The sequence below is a fragment of the Panthera uncia genome, chromosome E1, assembly GCF_023721935.1.
Source record: "Panthera uncia isolate 11264 chromosome E1, Puncia_PCG_1.0, whole genome shotgun sequence".
Lineage (NCBI taxonomy): Eukaryota > Metazoa > Chordata > Mammalia > Carnivora > Felidae > Panthera > Panthera uncia.
In genome coordinates, this window is record NC_064814.1 from 1341661 (window position 1) to 1360881 (window position 19221).

The 19221-nt window shown below is 65.1% G+C and overlaps 2 protein-coding genes across 2 annotated transcripts in view; both read left to right on the forward strand.

Annotated features, from left to right (window-relative positions):
- The window catches only part of NPLOC4 (NPL4 homolog, ubiquitin recognition factor), a 59369-nt gene extending 55128 nt beyond the window's left edge, over window positions 1-4241 (forward strand). The window contains exons 17-18 of the mRNA XM_049638119.1: window positions 1276-1378; window positions 3371-4241. Coding sequence (XP_049494076.1) covers window positions 1276-1378; window positions 3371-3528 — 261 coding nt within the window. The 3' untranslated portion in view covers window positions 3529-4241. The remainder of the gene's footprint in view (window positions 1-1275; window positions 1379-3370) is intronic.
- A 3869-nt stretch (window positions 4242-8110) lies between these two features.
- FAAP100 (FA core complex associated protein 100) lies at window positions 8111-18309 on the forward strand. Its single transcript, XM_049635505.1, has 10 exons — window positions 8111-8290; window positions 8633-8751; window positions 9584-10542; window positions 11676-11832; window positions 12680-13452; window positions 13550-13686; window positions 14897-15013; window positions 16976-17062; window positions 17316-17458; window positions 17760-18309. The coding sequence occupies exons 1-9, from the start codon at window positions 8126-8128 to the stop codon at window positions 17445-17447; spliced, it is 2646 nt and encodes an 881-aa protein (XP_049491462.1). The 5' UTR covers window positions 8111-8125; the 3' UTR covers window positions 17448-17458; window positions 17760-18309.
- The last annotated feature ends 912 nt before the right edge of the window (window positions 18310-19221 follow it).

Below are 19221 nucleotides of genomic sequence, written 5' to 3' on the forward strand. Positions count from 1 at the left end.
CCGTGGGAAGCAGACAATAGTGAGCTCCGTGTCCTCTAGCGTGGAGCTTTAGAGATCAACCATTTACATAATTTCTGTCCTAACGGTTTTGGAATCCTAGCCTCTGCTTCTTACTGATCTCTCGCCTCCTCCTGAATCAGCTTTGGTTTTATCACCTAGGCCCAGAAGGTTGGCCAGCGTCCAGACCCTGAGTGCACAGCTGCATAGTTGGCATTTTTAAGGCATGCCGTCAGGGAGAAGAGGGCGTCTGTCACCGACACTGGCTGCCATCTGAGCATTGCGGGGGTAGGGGGCGGTAGGCGGTGGTCAGTGGGTCCAGCCAGGAGGCCCCTACTTATTTTGTGCCTTCTTTCTGTCGGAGACCCAAGGAAACACCAGAGAGAGGGGGACGAATTCTTTCTGAGCCACTGACTCAACACATTCCCTGCAGGTGACAGAGAGGAGAGGAGATGCCCCTCCCTCCCCACTGTTCTCCTATGTCAGGTGGCCTATAGCCGTTCTCGGGTCCTGCTGGGTTTATCTTGTGTCTGTATTTTGTCCCCGAACTGCCCACTTCTGGTATTTGATATCAGGCACCCCGAGACTCCCCACTGGCTTTCTTTGCCTGCCTTGTTAAACCCAGAGAGCGGCCCCCCCCCCGGCCCCAAGTGTAGCCACTGCCGGTCCGGTTGGACAGGTGACGAAAGCCTGGGCTCTTCACACCACGGCCTCCTCGCCAGTAAACACGTACTGTTTGGCGGTCACCTGCTGGAAAACATTTTTCCGGGGAGCTCCTGAGAGCCCCCAAAGCTCTCTTATAGATTCTCAATGTATAAACTATTTTAATTCTCTGCACGTTGACCCTGGAGGCCTGGGATCTAGAGAGCATTTTTACAGACTTGGTTGAGAAGGTAGAGAGCCTCCAGGGAGAAGCGTGAGGGTGGAGGGTGGACCCCACGGCCACAGGCGCCTGTCTGTGCATCCGAGCCCTCAGGGTAAGGAATGTGAGCTTCAGTGTCCGGTGGCTGAGAGCGCTGGTTGGCTTAGGACAGAGAGCAGCACGTTAGGGCTATTTGGGAAGAACTTAAATTTTAGCACTAAAATTCAGCACGTAGATGTATAGACCTAGGTGTGTGGTATTCTGTTTCATGGTGACGGCCTGGGAGGTTCTCTACATTCCCTTTGAAGAGTGTCTTGAGGTTTCCCGGCATACGGTTAATAGGAAGCAGCCTATTAAGCGGAGTGTGCCCACCATAGGCAAAGCCGGTTGGAGCCTTCGGTTTTGGGTTCTTGCAGGACAGCATCAGCTTGTTGCTGGAGGCTGTGAGGACCAGAAATGAGGAGCTCGCGCAGACGTGGAAGAAATCCGAACAGTGGGCCACCATCGAGCAGCTCTGCAGTAAGTGTCCTCCCTTTCCTCAGTCCCGAGGGTCCTGCTCTCATACTCCTAGCGCTAGAGCCCAGGCGAAGCTGCTTATGTCCTGGGAGCCGGACCCCCCGGTGCGCCCCGACGGGTGTCCCGGGCCATCACACGAGCACGGACCTTCTCGTTGCCGTAACGTGCGTGCTGTAAAGGTCACCCGGATCGTTGGGATACAGTTCCGTGCACGCACCCACATGTACATGGGGGATCTGCTAAGCGTCCAGCGTCTTGGGAGCAATTCGAAAGCCCTTATTTTAGATACACGGAAACCTCACATTCACGTAAGTGCCGAAAGGCCAGAACCCTTTGGCGTCAGCCTTTTCCTTTTCCCCTCCTTTCTGCTGGTCCTCCGAACTTTCTCGATGGATAAGGAGGGAAAGTGTTCCGAAGAGAATGTGGGGATCTGTGTCTCGGAACCTGAGTCGGCACGCTGCCCCGGGAGAGCCTTCCGTCTGTGGTTCCTTCCGGGCAGGTGCTACGCTGTGGCCGAGCCGTCCGGCCGAGCACTGAGAGTGGTGGCCGCGGTGCAGCCCTTCGCCCTGTGGCTTTGAGAAGCTCTGGAACGCCCTCCTCACACGGCTTGGCAAATACACATAGGGGGTGTCTGTAGCGTTGGCTCAGTGCAGCGGGTAGATCTTAGAGCCAGTGGAGTCTCCGCTGTGAGGGCACCCAGGTGGAGAGCTCTTGTTCTCTCTCGACGCTAAGGTCCCCGGGGGATCGGGGGCCCGAAGGGCCTCGTATTTGTTGTGCTGCGCTGCTCGTCAGGTTTTTTCCTATACGATTCTGACGGACCAGTGACGCGGCCGGCTCCACGTGCCTTTACTCTTGCCCTGGCGTTCTGAAACACGGCTCGTATATTCTGAGGCAGAGGACAAGGTCTTCCCACCAAATTCCCGAAAACGTAGGCCTGCAGCCTCGTGTCCTCGGGAGGACGGCGGTCTGGTGCCAGCCAGCGGCGCTCAGCCCCTGGTGTAAGTCTCTGGTCCCCGTGGCCCCCACGCCGGCACCGTTCCGTTCGAATCCTTCACACGGGAATGTGGATGGCAACAGCTTGAATATTCCGGGGCCCTCGGCGTCAGCCCAGGAATGCCCAGAGGGACTGGGCACGGGGTTGACCAGCACAGCACGGGGAACGGTCAGGGATGTTGTGATAACGTGGGGGGAGCACTGGGTAACGTACAGGACCAGCGAGCCACCGTGTTGGGCACCCAAACTAATAGAAAGTTGTACGTCACCCATCCTCGAATTTAAAAAAACAACAACCGGGCGAGACATTTCACAGAAAGAGGTAACGGCGACGGTCACCATCGTTAGTCGTCAGGGAAACGCAAAGTGCAATAAACAAGAGACCGCTACCCATTCGGCAGAGTGGCTGAGACGAGAAACTGGCAGTGTTACGTGCTCGCGGGTTCGCCCACGCTGGTGAGGACGGGAGAGCCGTCTGGCCGCGTTTTGTAAACGGTCACTTCCTCTGGGATCCGGCGAGCCTGCTCCTAGGTTTTCACCCGAGACGTGAAAACACGGGCCCACGCGGAGGTGCGTGCAAGCATGTTGACGGCAGCTTTGTTGGTAATGGCTCGGAACTGTCAACGACCCAGATGGCCATCGCCAGGGAAGTGGGTAGCCAGCACCGGTGTTCTCACAAAGAGCCCACACGCAGCAGGAGGAAGGAGGGCGCCACGGACACGGCACACGAGGAGGGTGGCGGTGGGGTAGAGTTGGTCACCGGTGACGGCTTCGGGTTCTGAGGGCAACGGTGTCGTGTATTTAGTGGGGTCCTGTGTGCGAGCAGGGGACTCGCAGCGGGGGTCCTGGCACCCAGGCCGTCCCTACCTGTAGTGCTTTCTTTGCGAGCCCCCATTTGCTCTGGGGGCGGTGCAGGAGAGCTCTGGGGCGGGTGGGGCGTCCCGCCGCGCCCCACCCGCTACCGACGAACCACGACGAGTGGCCGTTTCTCTCCCCCCACAGGCACGGTCGGAGTGCAGCTTCCAGGCCTCCAGGAGTATGGAGCCGTGGGCGGCTCCACGCACGCTGCCACGGCCGCCATGTGGGCCTGTCAGCACTGCACCTTCATGAACCAGCCGGGCACCGGCCACTGCGAGATGTGTAGCCTCCCTAGGACCTAGGGCCCCCGGCCCCTGCTGGCAGGACTCGGCCCACCGCAGCCTCTCTCTGCAGCCGGGATCATTGCAACCGTCGCCCCGCGGTGGGCAGCCCTGAAGGGCGGGGCAGGGGGGCTGCGCTGGGGTCTCCGACCCACGAAGCTTCTCAGCACCAGGCTTCCGTGGAGGGAGAGCCAGCCTGGCGCTCTGCGGGCTGGCAGCAGCCTCCTAGCGGAGCGGCACGGTGGTCTCCCTCCCCCCCCCCGCCCCCCCCCCCAGACGCCCCGCGCCGGCCTCCGAGGTGATGGAAGGCCCCTGGCGCCTTGGAATCGTCACCTGGGGTTGGGAGGGACGCCGAGGCCTTACTGCCACCATCCAGCTTTCTCTTCCCTTCCCTTTGGATGCTTTTTGTTCTTGCCCCTCCCGTGGTTCTGGTTGGGGGTTTTTGGTGGCCACCGTACCTGTCGCTCTGGGCAGACCCTGCCCGTGAGGCCTCTTCCTCCCCTGCCAGCAGCCGCCGTCTGGCGGAACGTGAGCAGGACCGGGCTCGCCGACCCACCGTTTGCTTGATCTGCGGCTTAGTTTGCTGCCCACCCTTCTCGCACTCACCAGACATCCAGGTGGGGCTTTTTAAAGTCTGCGTTGGTTGTAATAACAGTTATCAGTAATTTCTGCCCGGAAGACTTTTATTTATTTCTTTTTAAGGTAAAAACAACATAAAAGGGGAGTGAGAGAGACTAGTTTCCACTTCCTGCCCTCCCATACCGAGTCCCTGGGAGTGGGCACAGGGTGGGCACAGGGTGGGCGAGGGTGGACAGGAACCCACAGTCAGTTCTTGGAAGTAAACCTCAGTGCCTGAGACTCTTCTGCCAAGCCACACAGCCGCCACAGCTGCGGACTCGGTGGACCAGCAGGAGGGCGGCGGTGGCTCTGCCGAGGATCGCCTCCCCCCACCCCACCCCGAGGCCTCGGACCAGGCCTGCGTGGGGCGAGCTGGGTTGTCCAGGACCCGCTTTGCCCTGTACACCGTTTCCTCCCACTGCCCTGCCGGCCCCCAGCCGCCTGCGTGGCGTGTGGCCGTTGCGGCAGGCCTGCGTGAGAGAGCAGGGGCCGGCCTGTAGGGAGGGCCGCTGCCAGGGGTCGAGGTCAGACCTTGCACGTGTGCTCTGGGGTCCCCGGGGACTTGTGGGCGGCACCCTGATGCCTCTTTGCCTTAATGCCGGCCACGTCTCTTCGCTGCACGATGCCCACGAGAGGCCGGCCCGGACGCAGACCGTGCTGAGGACTTCATGTCTCTGCCCCGGGGGTGGGAGGCGGGCCTGTGTGACCCTCCCTTACCCGTGGCACTGTGGACAGAGAGCCCCGTTCTCTGAGTGTTGGCTGCTTTTGTGGCAAGGGCTGTGCCCGGAACCTCCGAGTCCGCCGGGCGTGGGGCACACGAGACTTGTCTGCTCTCCAGGCCAGGGGCCAGTTGGGGTGGGTCTGGCCTCAGAGCCATCGGTTGGGGGTGGGGGTGGCGGGAGAGGTGCGGAGCGGCCGGCCTGAACCACAGAGTCCCCGCCAGCGTGGCCCCGTGTCGTCTGGCCGCTGCGATCCGACGCGAGGCTGCGGGGGACCCCGTGCTCAGCCTGTGTGTCTCCCGGGCCCGTCCCCGCCGGTTCTCCTGGTGTCGCCTTCACCCACCTGCTGCTTTCCGTCTCTCTTCAGCCAACAGTCTCCTCACTCTGAAGTTCTGGCAGATGCAGAACTCGTTTCCTTCTGTCTCTGAGCCGAAGGAAAAGTGTTGTGACTTCCCTGCTTCTGGTTTCAAGTCACTCTTTGTTCAGTAACGCACTTTACTTCATCGTCCGGATAGATAGACTCAGCTCAGCATGCGGGTGGGGGGGCCGCCCTGCCAGAGGCCTTGGCCGTGGGCAGTGCAGCCACCTCCTCTCGCCCCGGGGAGGGTCCCCCAGCCCCGCCTGCATCCTCCTTGCCCTCGTGCGCGCACACCGTCTCTCGTCACCAGGCGAGGGGCGACCGCGTGCTCCCCCGCCCAGGTGCACACGGCTGGCCGCCCCGGCCTCCTCTGACCGCTCCGCTCCTGGTGCTCACGCTCCAGCTCCGCTTGGGGCTCACAGGTGGGCGTCAGTTGGGTTCGCGTTAGCGTTACCTGGACTCCGGCCCTGCCGGGAAACCAATAAAACGCCTGAAGCGACTCGTGGGCTCCCCGTTTGTCATCCCGGGCCCCGGGGCCTCTCCCTGCGCGCCGAGCTTCTGTCTGCAGGTTGTGTCGGAGTCGGCTTCCTGTTGTGTGACTTCGCTTTTCTCTGCTCGTCACTGTCCTCGTATGGAGCCCTCTCCCCTGCCCGGGCTCCCCGGCACTGACTTGCGATGGGTCATCCGGTGGAAGAGGAGAGCGTGGGCCCGCCTTCACACGCACACCTTTCTGCACCACCCGGTCCTTGGGCCACGTGACCCATTGCTCCCTGGACAAGTATATAGAAAACGGCACCTGCTGACGTCGGGGGCCCTAGGTGCCTCTGGGCCTGGCCGCTCCGAGCAGCGTGCGGTTCACACTACCTGCCACGGCCTCCGAGTTGGGGTCACTGCCATACCCGGCCCTTGGGGCGCCTCAGAATGCTGGACTTGCTGGATCTGAGGGGAGCCACCCCCACCTCAGGAAACCAAGCAGAGGGGACGTGCTGCCTGTGAGGGGGCCCGACAGGGCCCGCTGCCGCCCTGCACACACCAGGGATTCGCCCCCCGGGCTGGCAGTGTCATCGGACCTTAGGAAGATTGAACTGCCCCCAGATTTGGCATAGAGAGCACTGGCGGGAGCGTGCACCTTGCACACCCACGAGAGGCTGCTGGCCTTCAGCCCTATGGTCGTGTCTGTAAACTCCAGGGGTCGGCACCCAGGGCCCCCCTCTGTCTATATAGAGCATTGCTCATAAATTCTCACATCACAGTGTGGGCTTCCCCGGCTTGGGGCCAGGATCCTGCTAGGCCTCCTGAGCAGAGGGAGAGGGACAGAGGAGTGACCTGGCCCAACAGCGCCTGCAGGGTCGTCCTGGCCAGCCGAGGGTCTGGCCGTCCAGGCCAGACCTGGGGGGGGGGGGGGGGGGGGGAAGTCCTGCCCAGCTCAACCCACCTCCTAGATCCACCTCCCCACGTGCTCATCTTCTGTAGGACAGCCCCTCGGTGTTGGGGAACAGCCTGGGAGGACTGGGATGGGAGCTGATATGAGCGGGTAGTTCAAGAGGGATAGTGGTCAGACCGGCAGACAGGCCTTGGGCCCTGGGCACAGGAAAGGAGCCTGCCCCCACTTCCCAATTATGAAGGCTTATGGGGCACCTGGGTGGCTCAGTCCAACTGCAGCTCAGGCCATGATCTCTTTCCAGCCCAGACTTCACCTGGGATCAAAAATGGTGAACGACAGACTGCGAGGGTCACGTCACGTTGTGTTCCACCCAGCACCCGGAAACCGTGGAGCGGTGGCTGTCCACTGCCCTGGGGGGGGGGGGGGGGGGGGGTGCCCGCCTCAGCAAGGCCGATTAGAACTGCCACCGGCTGTGCGTGTTGGCAGACACGGCAGCCTCGGTGAGGTCAGTTTAACTTCCACGCCCGGGGAACAGTTGGCCGCTGGCCCCTTCAACGTACTGTGCTAGGCTGCACCCCGCAGGTGCCTCGCTCACTCCTGGGTCTCTGACTTTGGAGATTTTCCCGCTGGCAAGGAGTGGCATGTATTTGACCTTCCCGTCTGCAGGCACCTTTCAGGGACTCTCGGGGCCTCCTGACTCAACCAGAGGAGAGCTCTTGGCTCTTCTCTGGTGAGCACTTCCAAAGCCCCAGGGAATGTGGAGAGAGAGGGGCAGCCAGGGTGGTGGGGACGAGAGGTGTCTCGCCCTGGCTTCACCTCACCCCCAAACCGATTTCTGGTTAGCCATACCCTCCTCTTCATGATCCTTTGCCCCCATTGTCCAGCCAAACTAATACACACCCTGAACGACTCGTGGCCAGGATCGGAGGGAGGGGCACCTCTGTCCATGTTTAGCTCAAACCCTGGGGTTGGGGTGGGCTCAGAGGGAGGTGACCCGTCCTCGGGCCTGGAACGCCCGGGCTGCGGGAGCCCTGGACTCCTCCAAGAAGTCCAACCGCTCCCCGGAACCCCACAAAATCGCTTTAGGAGCGGACCGTCTGCCCAGAGGAGGCGGTACGCTGGCCCCGGCCCCTCCCCCCACCCCCTCCCCGGGGTTCAGGCCCCTGCCTGGCTCTACGGCGTACGGGGGAGGCGCGACGCGACTTCGGTCCCGGCCGACCAGCCCCGAGGCACCGCACCGGCGTGGGAGGTGCCGCGGCGTTCCCCGCTTCGAGGGCGCCTGGGGCCGCGCGGCGCACGGGCGGGATTCCCTGGGGTTCCCCGCGTTTGGCTTTACACACGCGGGCCCTTTGCCAAACCGCTGTGCCCACTAGTTTCCTCGCAGGGGCGGGGCCTCCGCCTGCCACCCAAACTGGGACCCGGCACCCGGCGCGGGTCCGCCCCCGCGCCCCGCCCCCGTCCGGACCGCTTTACGGCGGAGGTCGCGCCGCCACGTGGGCGGCCGTAAAGCGCCCCGCCCCCCGAGCCTCCGCCGGCACCATGGCCGGCTTCGCGCCGCGGGTCCAGTACTTGGCGGGCTTTCGCTGCCCGCTCGGGGGCCTGGCGGCGGGCAAGCCCCGCGTGCTGTGCCGCGGCGCCGAGATCTTCGTGTCCACCGGGAGCGAGCTCGTCTACGTCTACGACCAGGAGGGGAATCTGCTGACCGTGAGCGCCGGGCGGGGGCCTCAGGCCCGGGAGGGGCGGGGAGTGGTGGTGGGCTCTCGGGCGGAGGGGTTGGCGGGGGTCCCGGACGGGGAATGCGGGGAGGAATCGGGTGTCTGGAGCCCGGGGTCGGGGGAGGACATGGGGGACAGGCCACCCGGGGCGCGGGGGCGGGGCGAGGGGACAGGGTTCCGAGGGTGAGGAGACTTGGACGTGGGGGGGGTCCTGGTTCTTTGGGAGGGGCCGGCGCTTTTGAGGAGCTTGTGTAACGACTGGGTGCCGCTCTCCGCCTCCCCTCGGTCCTTCTCGCGGCCGGCCTGACGCCTCTTTCCCTCCGATGTCCAGGCCGTCTTCAGGTTTCCTGGTCGGGTGTGGCACCTGGAGCTCTCGGCCCTCCGTGGGGTGCTCTACGTGTTGTGCGCCCAGAAAGGCGTCTACTGCGTGTCGTTGGACCAGGCGAGCAGGTGAAGAGGGGTCACTGGGCAGCCCTCATGGCGGAGGCTGACATGGTCTCAGGTGGACTGTGGTCGTCTGGGACCGTGGCCTCCCTCCTCTGTCTTCTCAAACACGCTTCTGTGCCTGCTGCGACCTGTACCTTCTGCTTGCCCCCTGGATTAGGTTCAGAGTGAGCACCCACCAGCCCTGTAGGGCTACTGGGCCCCGGGGCCGGCTCTGAAGTCTTGGGTGCCCCCAGCCCCCAGCGTCTACATTCTCTAGCAGGCTCCTGCTGGAGGAGAACCCTTACTAAATGAGGTCTAGGCTGTAGAGTGTGCAGCCTGAGGTAGGACCCTGTCCCCTCTGCTGTGACACACCTTTTAGGTGGGCCCCTGTGGTTAGCAGTCACAGCCAAGGCACCCTGAACCCCGAGTCAGTTGGGGGGGGACCGATGTTGAGGAGTTAGGCCTCACCCAGGTACCAGTACAGAGGCTGGACACACGCAGCTCGTTGCTGGTTTAGGACTTAAAAAGGTGGGGGCCGCGATTCAGATCCTAGGCCCCGGGGGCTCTTACGGTTCTGCACTGATGAGAATTTTCTTTTGGCATCCCGTTTCTGGAAGCCTGGATACATCCCGACGCGTGTGTCCCTGGGTGACTGGTCAGAACAGTCCGCGGGCAGGTGGGAGGTAGTGGGGCAGACCAGCTGCTCCCTGGGGGGCCTTCTGCCCACTGCTGAGGGGCTGTAACCCCCTCACCAAGGTCACTCCCCGTGGAGACTCTGTGCCCCGTGTGCTCACTGGCGGTTTGTTGGGAAGAGAGCTTACGAACGTTCTGACCAACAGTCCCCTGGTTCTTGAAGGTCTGTGAGCCAAGATGACGGGGATGACAGCGACAAGAATGATGAGGACAGTGAGGACGGTGAGCCCCCTTGCCCCGTGATCCCCGTGGACCCAGAGGCCTGCATCCTCCCTGACGCCACACTGTGTGCTTTCGTTGTGCTCGATGACGTACTGGTCACCCTGGCACAGGGCCCTGCCCAGTGGAAGGTACAGCTGTTCCGGTGTCCTCGTCCAGGGGAGGACGCCAGGCCCCCAGGCCAGATCGGCGAGGTGGAGTTGTCCACTTCCAGCCCTCTGGCTGGGAGCCTTGGGGAGCCCACAGCCCCCCACTTCCTCCCAGTGCTGTGCTGTGTGTCACCACCGGGCTGCAGCGGGCTGTGTGGCCGTATGCCGGGCTCTGGGGGCTTCACGCTGAAACGGGCCCTCTTTGGGCTGCTCTTTGGAGTTGACGCCTCCCTCTTGGAATCACCTGTGATCCTCTGTGGTCTCCCTCATGGCCAGCTCTGCTGCGTGGTCTTGAAGACTCTGGTCACCTCCAGGTTGGCCCCTGGTGACCCAAAGGCCCTTGTCAAGATTCTCCATCACCTGGAGGAACCCGTTGTTTCCATCGGAGCTTTGAGGACAGAGTCCTCGGGCGAGAACGTGGAGGACACACACCCAGACTGCCTAGTGGCGCTGGGTCGCCACGGCCGGGTGCTGGCCGTCAAGGCCAGCTGGGATGAGGCGGGGGATCCGGTGCCGGAGCTGCAGGAGTACCGGCTCCCGGGGCCTGTGCTGTGTGCAGCCTGTGGCGGAGGCAGCCGTGTGTACCACAGCACCCCCTCGGACCTGTGTGTCGTGGACCTGGCTCGGGGAGGTGCCCCCCAGGACCCCGTGCAGCCTGACAGGGGCCCGGGAACCCTGCCCTCTCTGCTGTGTCCAGCCAGCGTCAGCGTGTGCAGCGTCGTCACGCTCTCCGTGCTGTCCGAGGTGCCTGAAGGTACGAGCAGCTGCTTAAACCTGGAAAACCAGAGCCTGTCGTGGCGGGGGGTGGAATTTTCCGCGTGGCTGTCTTCTCTCCTGCGACCTGGCCCGTCCTCCCCTCTCCGTCTCCTTCGCGCCTTTCGTAAACCTGACAGGCAGGTGTTTCCTTGCCTGGAGTAGCCTGGGGGTCGGTACTTGTTTTCCTTTGGGTCACGGGGTGTCTGGTCGCGTGTGGCCCGTGGGGGCCGCGGCGGCAGCCGGCCGCTCGCCCGGGTGGGGTCTGCACCTGGGTGACCTACGGGTCTCCTGCGGTGGGTGGTCCAAGGAGGGGCAGGTGGTGTTTTTGGAAGGTGGGAGGCGCCTGCCCTGCTTCCCGTGTGGCCTGCTGGCCAGCCTCCTGTGCCCCGGTGCGGGCGGCGCCCCGGAACTCTGCCCCTGTGTTTTCCCCAGATAGAGCCGCAGAGGGTTTTTGCCGTGTCGGCCCGGCGCCGCGGTTAGCCAAGTGCGCGCTCTCGTTAACGTGGTGCACGAGGCCCGTGACGCCAGGGTGGACGGTTCTCACCAGTGTCCCTACCGCAGGGAGAGGGTCGTGTGGATGGCTGCGCCCAGCAGCGGCTCGGCCTGGGCGTGCTCTGTGCCTCACCCTTCTGGCTGCTGCAGCTCGGGCCGGGGCCCGGGGCCTCCGCGGCATTGGGCTTGGGGGACCAGCGGCCAAGTCGCAGGAGGTGGAGCCTGTCTCCTGGAGGCTCCCCAGGAGCCCCCCCAGGAGCCCGGGGGTGGGGGAGGGGACGGAACGGGTGCTAGAGAGAGCCGGCTTCTGGGGAGGCCCCGGCGAGTGCGGAGTGAGGACGAGGGGCGTGTGCGGCACCCTTCGGTCTGGAGGCAGTTCTGCCGTGTGTGGCCCGTCGAAGGTAGAGCCTCACCGGGCTGACTCGGTGGCCCGCACGCCGCGTGCGTGAGGTGGATGTGGGCAGTGGCTCTGCCCCCGGCCCACGTCCAGGGCCCTTTGGTCATCCGGCATCTCTTCAGGGCCGTCGCCAGGACCCCCTCTCTCGCCTGGGTCCTGGCTTCTGGCCCCATTTGTGCCGTGCCTCCAGCCATTTGCCCCTTCTCGCCTGTTGACCAGGCCCCGTGGGTGCCCATCCTCAGGTGGCACCAGGCTCCTGGCCCTGTCTGCCAGGGGCCGCCTGATGACCTGTAGCCTGGACCTGAGCTCCGAGGCGCCCTGCCCCGCCAGAGCGACAGTGGTGAACACTGGCCAGAAAATTAAGGAGCTGCTCTCCGGAATCGGCACCGTCTCTGAGAGGTGAGCGGCTGGGCTGCCTGTCGCCCGGGTGGAGGCCAGTGCCATGTCCTTGGGGGTTGGTATCCTTCGGGGGGGACGACATCCTGGGTGGCGGTGGCGGTTCAGGCCAGGCCTGTCGCTCTGCCCCTGACCCCAATGAGAGCCCCAGATGCCGCGTCGTGTCCCATCCCGGAGGTCGGGAGGGACGTCCGCCGTGTCCTGGGCCCTGCTCGCGCGTCTTCCCTGCCATCGGGGAGACTCTCTGTGCCGACGCCTCAGCTCTCCCCCAGGGGTCCCCTCTCCTCGGAGGTCTCAGCCCCCCCGTCTCAGCAAAGGCCCCAGCGGCTTCGTCCTCTGACCCGCCTTTCTGTGTGGCCCGGGGTGACGGTCTGTAGGCTCCGGGCCCCTGTCGCTTAAGGCCGTTCCGTCGTGCCTGCCGTCCCCTGGGCTGTCACAGCACTGCTGCAGAGGAGCAGAGGGGCCAGCTCAGGACATGGCCGGGAGCGCAGCGGAGAGGCCAGCCCTGCTGTGGCACCACCTGGCCCATGTGGCCCCGACGAGGTTGGCCGTGGCCATGAGCCTGGTGGACTAGGCCAGGCCCGCCGAGTGGGGTTCCGTCAGCTTCAGCCTCTGTCCTCTGTGGTCCTGCTGCCTCAGAGCCGGGCTTCAGTTAGACAGCTGGGGGCACCTTCGAAAGGGCTCCGGTAGGGGTGGGGCCGGCGAGCCGCCCCGAGGCAGGCCCCCGCTCCTCTCTGGACGCACGTCACGGGGCCGGGTCCTGGTGTCTTCCAGGCCTGGGAGGACGGACGCGGCACCCACCCCCGTGCTTCCTCGCCCGTCCCCGAGGTGCCGTGTTCGTTCTTTCCAGGGTGTCTTCTCTGAAGAAGGCAGTTGACCAGCGCAACCGGGCCCTCGTGTGCCTCAATGAAGCCATGAACGTGAGCTGCGTCCTGCTGGCGAGCCGCGAGGGCCCCAGGCCCATCTCGTGTACCACTGCCACCGCCTGGAGCCGCGCGCAGCTGCAGGACGTGCTGACGGCCACCTGCCGGCTGCAGAACGGCAGCGGCTTCAGTCTGGACCGGGGCTGGACTTGGTGTGTGCAGGTGCGTCCCCGCTCCCGCGCCTCAGACCCAGACTCGGCCGGCTCGGCCGCCACCTACACCATCCCCGTGGACCGGCTGGGCCCCGGCGACCGGCGGGAGGTGACGCTGCCCCTGGGTCCCGGTGAGGACGGCGCGCCGGACCTGCCTGTGACGGTGTCCTGTGCGCTCCACTACAGCCTCCGGGAGGTTGTGGGCGGGGCCCTCGCCCCCCCAGACTCTTCCGAGGACCCCTCCTCGCAAGGGTGCCCCCCCGACATGTTGCCTGAGCAAGACGGCGTCTGCCTGCCCCTGAGCGAGCACACCGTGGACGTGCTCCAGTGCCTACGCTTTCCTGGCCTGGCCGCGCCCCCCACGCAGGCCCCCAGCCCGCGCAGCCCCGCTGGCGACCCCGTGGACACCTTCTTGGGAGCGTGCCTCGGGCCGGGCGGCGAGCCGGCCGGACCCGCTTCCCTGCGGGCCAAGTTCCCGCCCCCGTCGGTGGCCACCATCAAGGTGTCGGCAGGGCTTCTGAGGGCCGCCCTGGGGGACGGTCAGCCAGGTTGGTGTCGCTGACGGCCTGGCTCCTGCCTGTGGACGCGGGGCTCCCGCCTCTTCCAGGACCTGTGCGAGCTCCCTGCGGCGCCTCTCTCCACCAGGCGTGTCCCTGGGCTGTGCCACCCTGCAGTGGCTGCTTGCCGAGAACAGCGCCCTGGACGTCGTGAGGGCCCGACTGCTGTCCTCCGTCCGGGGAGTGGCCCCCGACGGCACTGACCTCCACCTTGTCGTCCGAGAGGCAAGCCAGGGGTCAGCTCTCTGGGGAAGTCGTGTCGATAGTGGTGGTTTTCAGAGCGGCGTCTGAGAGCCCCCAGCATCTCTGGGCTGCTTGAGAGGAATCAGGGTATTGGGGCCAACCTTCCGGAGGTTTCTGACGTGCACCGCCCGACCCACGCTTGTGCCGGAACAGCCTTCGCGGGGCCAGTGGCAGCGTGGACCTCGCGTTTCAGGCCCCTGTGGGGACGGGCCCACGCACTGCTGGAATTCGTGGCCAGGTGCCCCAGCATTGCTTGGCAACAGTGTGTACTCCGGGACCCCACTGACCCCAGGCCCTGAACCACCAAACCCCTGCCCTACAGGGGCGCTGAGACCCCGGAACCAACTGCCAGCACGCTTCTCGCACACACCTTCCCTCCCAAGATGCTCCCGGTGGCAGGCCTGGGGTCGCGTCCAGCAGACTCTCACAATCCAGCGTTGGAGGCTCACACAGTGGCCCAGGCTGCCAAGACACCTGTCCCTGAGGTGGCGGGCCGCCCACTGCACAGCCTTTCAGGACAGATCAGCGTGCCTGGGTTGGCATATCCCTGGGCCGATTCCGGGCCCTGACGGTGGCTCCCCAGGTGGTGGGAAGGGCCGGATAGTCGGCCTGGTGAGCACTCGCAACCCAGCACATCCCAGGCTGCGGAAGGAAGAACTTCCAGGACCGTGGCTCCGCCCCTGGGCCGTTGGGTCCTGCGTGGGGAGCGAGGCAGCACGTCCTGGCCTCCGGCCTGCCCGTGCTGTGCCAGGGCTTCACCCTGAGCTCGGTGTGCCCAGAACTTCCTGGGGGCACTTGGCTGACTTTGGGCACCCGGTCCCCTCCCAGTTTCACTTCTGAAACCCTGACCTTGCTGCCGGGTGACCCGGGATGCCCGGTGTGGGCTGTCCACGGTGGAGTGGGCACAGGGTCACCGCATTGTAGAGTGAGTGCCGTGGCTGTAGTCCGTCCCACGGGAGCGGGACGCCTTCTGGACGGCAGTTCCCAACGGGACGCTGCTGGTCGGGTGCAGGTGGCGGGCTCTCAGGTACAAGTTAGCAGGTGGGGAGGCCCAGGCCCGGGAGCCCTCCCGCACCTCTCCGCTTCCAGGCTGCAGAGGGGCGGCCCAGACTGGGGAGCTGGGGCCCTCTGAGAGTTGCCCTCGGGTGGGGCAGGGCGGTGCGTGGACAGCGAGGCTCCTCGTGCTTTGCAGGTGACGGTGACCCACCTGTGCGCGGCAGGGCCCATGCAGGCCGTGGAGATCCGAGTGGAGAGCTCCTCTCTGGCCAGTCTGTGCCAGGCACACCATGCCGTCATCGGGCGTCTGCAGGTACACGGGCCTGCTCGGGAGGTCGGAGTGCGGTGGTGGGAACATGGGACCGTGGCGGACCGTGGCTGCCTGCGTGGGTGTTGCAGGACGATCCTCCCTCCTCTTTGCTTGTGCGTGCTCGTGTCGTGCAGGTGAGCTGCGGGCAGCTGAGGGGTGAGTAGGGCAGCTTTGCTGATGACGCTTCAGTAACGCACCGCCATCTGGTGTGCCAGCGGCCCCCCAGCGCGGCCGCGAACCCACGTGGGCACTGCGTCAAAAGAGGACGGTCCGTGTGCTACCTGTCACGCTCACGTGCAGGCCTCCCAACTTGCCTGGCTGTGCCGAGAGGCCGTGCCCTGGCGAGATGCCCCGAACGTGGGTCCTGGGACAAGGTGCCTACACTCTGAGCCTCCACGTCTCTGCCAAGAAAGCAGGAGTGACGGCCAACCTCTCACACGCCTTTGGGGCCCGTTTTGCCACCTGGCATGGGACGAGCTGTCACATTGCTGTCCTCGGGTTCCAAACGAAACCTCCCACCTGGTGCCCTTGGCGGGACAGAGCTCTGGCTCCGAGGTTGGCCGGCCTATCTCCTCCCACTTGTTCTGAACGAGGCCTTGACAGTCATAGAGGGGTCTGCGGTGATGGTGACAGCTCTGCGGTATGGCTCTGGAACCAGCCTCCCCCTGGAACTTACCAGAGCACGTTCCCAGGCCCCATCCCAGACCTGGGAATCGGAGAACCCGCGGTCTTGGTGTTTAGGCTTTGACGAGGACCTGAGTGGTGGTGGTCTAGACTCTCCAGTGCCCCCTGGGGAGCCAGGAGCCCTCACCAGCCCAGGCAGGTGGGCGCTACTCAGGAGCCTGTGACCCCAGCGGTCCCCCCACGCAACACTGATGGCACATGTGCCGACCGTGGCACATGTGGCTCAGGGATCTAGTCCCGAGTGTGTCGAGCTGTCAGAGGGGTGTGGGCCTGGTGGGGACACCAGCCCCCGGATTGGTTCTTGTTCCCTGTGCCCAGAGAGGGGCCTCTTCGACCGTCCTTTCGCTCCTGCCAGGCCGTCTCCAGACATGCCAAGCACGGCAGCCAGGAGGCTGACGCTTAACGTGGCGCTCGGGAAGGAGCGTGCTGACCCGACCACCGGCAGGGAGGGGACGTTCGTGTCCAGGTGCCACGACAACCACAGCCTGGGCACGAACGGCAGGAATTGCGTGCCGGAGGCCGAGGCCTCCGTGGTGCACAGACGGCCGTGTTCTCCTGTGTCTTTCCGCGGCTGTCCTCTGTGCACGTCTGCACGCTTCTTACGAGGACGCCGCTCACGTCGGTTTAGGGCCCACCCACGTGGCCTCCTCTTCCCTTGTTCGTTGGCAAAGACCACAGCTCAGAGGACAGTCATGTGCTGAGCTGCTGGGGGCAGCTTCCACGTATGGATCTGGGGGCAGGTTTGGCTCCTAACAGGGAGCTGCAGATGCTCCCTTGATAGGAACATTCAGGCGGACTGCAGGCCACGGTCTGTCCTGTCGGCTGACACCGTGGTCCACGTAACGGTCGCCGCCCCCCCCCCCCCCCACATGGTCTTCCTGCAGCGGCTGCCACGGGCCGGCATCTCCTGCCGGATGTCAGTGCTTTGCCGCAGAGGCTGGTGGGGCCTCGCCGCCCGAGCCTGTCTGGGGGCTTGGATCTGAGCTCCCAGGAGCTGCCTGGGTTTCCCCAGAAAGCAAATGGGGCAGGTTGGGTGGCCCCCGCGAGGGCAGCGGGCGCCAGTCCTGACGCCAAGGAGGAGAGAAGGGCTCTGTGAGGACGAGGGAGGGAGTGGGCAGCAGAGGAACGGGGAGCGAGAAGGACGTTCCTTCCAAGTAACCTGCTGGGGCTGCAGCAGGCAATGCAGAGGGGCCCTCGGAGGTGATGGGGCCCCAGGCACCCCCTCCAGATGGGAGGTGGGAAGTGTCCTCTCCAACCACCTGCCCCTTGTCCCCCCACCAGAGGATGGTTGTGGAACAGGCTGCCCAGAGCTCCAGCCCACCCGACCTCCGTGTTCAGTATCTCCACCAGATCCAGGTCAACCACGAGGTGAGGTCCCTCATCTGGGCCTCCCCCCAGCCTGGCCAGCAAGCGCGGGACCTGGCTGGGCTCCTCTGGGGACATGCACAGGCCTCAGGTGTTCCTCAGCACAGTGGAGCCTGCCAGGACTCACAGCCCGCCACCTGGGGAGTGGGGACTGTCCTCCCAAGTAGGATGGGCCTCCCCCAGAGGGGCCGGGGCTGTGCCCAGCAGGGAGGTGGGGAGTCTGAGTGCTGCCCATTCCCCCCTCCCCACCCCGCAGACGCTGCTGCGGGAGGTGCAGACCCTGCGGGACCGGCTGAGCACAGACGATGAGGCCGGCTCACGGACCACGGCGGAGCGACTCCTGCAGGTGTACCAGCAGCTGCGCAGCCCCAGCCTCCTCCTGGTGTGATGTCCCTCCAGGTGAGCCTCCAGGCCCCTTCTGGGCCTTCCTCGGACCTCCCACGACTCGGGGGCCTTGGGTCTTCAATGGAGAAAGGACCGCTTCCAGCCCCCGTCCCTTTCTCTAGATGTGGGGGAGGGGTGCATACGGGACGCAGGGCTCCTGGCTGCTCTGGGGGGGCGGGGTGCTCGGAGGAGGTGGGGTGTGAAGTGCCAGGTCTCTGGGGTCTGCCCTGCGGGGCACTGGGCCCTGTTCCTGTTCCCCGCCTGCCTGGCCCCAGACGGCCCGAGACGCCCCAGGTCCCACCTTTCCCTTCGACAGCTTCCTTTTGCCCCCGCTGCACCTGGTCCTGCTGGGCGGTCTCTGCCCTGGAGCACTGGAAGCTGGATCAGCGAAGTCCCCTCCGCCCGGAAACGGGGTCTGGACCCCAGAACGGTGGCATTGCCACGTGGCCTGCCCAGGCCCCGGAGGAAGTTTCTGGGTGTGACGTAGGGTGGGCCGCCCACTCACCCACCCACAGACCCTTTCGTCCACCTGTGGGCCCGTCAGCCCTGCTTCTCTGCAGCCGCTGAGCTCACCGGCTGGGAGGACGCTCCCAGGGGCTGGAGCACTCCCCCGGGAGATTCTCCCATCCGAGGCCGCACTCAGCACCGGGCACTGTGCATTGTTTGCAGGGTCCCTCGGGGTGAGCTGCAGCCCCCCAGCTGCCTCCCTCAGCCTGGGCAATGGCCCAGCTTGATTCCCACTCTGGTGCTGGCACATTTAGCATTTGGGGAGGGTGACCCTCCTTTGGACTGTGACGTGGTGCTCTTCTGTGCGCATGGGGTCTTTGAGGCACCCCCTGCTGCAAGACACGTCCGCTGTTTGTCGAGCTGCCTTGGCTTCAGCTGTGTTTTATTTCTGCTTGCCCTCTTCCTCAGTTGGGTGGCAGCTTTGACCGGGATTTCTGGGCCTCCCCCAGGTATGCTTGGGTGAACCCCGCATTGGCCTCTCCGTGGTCCTGGGGGCCAGTAGGGAGTCCCCAGCACTGGGGTGAAGTGGCCACCCGGCCTTCAGGGCACGCGAGTCCCTCCCAGGGAGAACCGAGGACATCTCTGGGGAGGGAGAGGGGCCGGTGGGGGGCTCCAGTCAGAGCCCGGGAGAGTGGGTGGTCGCCCCACGGACCCCACACTGGAGGCTGCTCCAGGGCAGGAGGGAGGAGTGACGGAGGCAGTGGGCACGCAAGTGTGTGTAAAGAGCAGTGCTGGGACCGCCACCCCAGCACCTGGCATTTGCTTGGCTGTCCCTGGTCCCCAGCGTACAGCTCCCCACCCCCACTCTGTCCCGCTGGGCCCTTCACAAGGGTCGCCCTTGGGAGGCCTGAGCACTGGGCCTTCCAGGCAGGGATGGAGAAGCAGCAGTGGTGGGAAAGCGCTTCTGCTGGCTGGATGCCCCTGGTGGGGTGGGGTGGGGTGGGGGCGGGGGCGGGCAGACCACGCAGTCTCTGGAAAAGGAGAATACACGTCGCGGAGAGAAGGGGACTGTGTAGAACCTTCGTGGATTGGCGGAGATCTGCAGGGGGCTGATGGCAAATGGGACACAGGCCAGGGGACCGACCTCAGCCCAGCCGGGTGCTTGGGGAGTCTCGTGTTCCCGGGTGCCCTCTCGGCGCCCTGTCCGGGATGGACCGCCCGGGATGAGCACCAGGTGTCCCTCAGCCGTCCGTCTCTGTTGCCTGTGGTTCTCCGTCCCCCACGCACGGCTCCGAGCCACCCGAGACCGTCCTCCACCTGCTCCAGTCTGT

What these genes read in the sequence shown, in the direction of transcription:
- FAAP100 (XM_049635505.1), top strand. Translation starts at nt 8,126, where the DNA reads ATGGCCGGCTTCGCGCCGCGGGTCCAGTACTTGGCGGGCTTTCGCTGC. An exon ending in AGGAGGGGAATCTGCTGACC is followed by an intron (nt 8,291 to 8,632) that starts GTGAGCGCCGGG and finishes TCCGATGTCCAG; the next exon opens with GCCGTCTTCAGGTTTCCTGG. An exon ending in AGATCCAGGTCAACCACGAG is followed by an intron (nt 17,063 to 17,315) that starts GTGAGGTCCCTC and finishes CCCACCCCGCAG; the next exon opens with ACGCTGCTGCGGGAGGTGCA.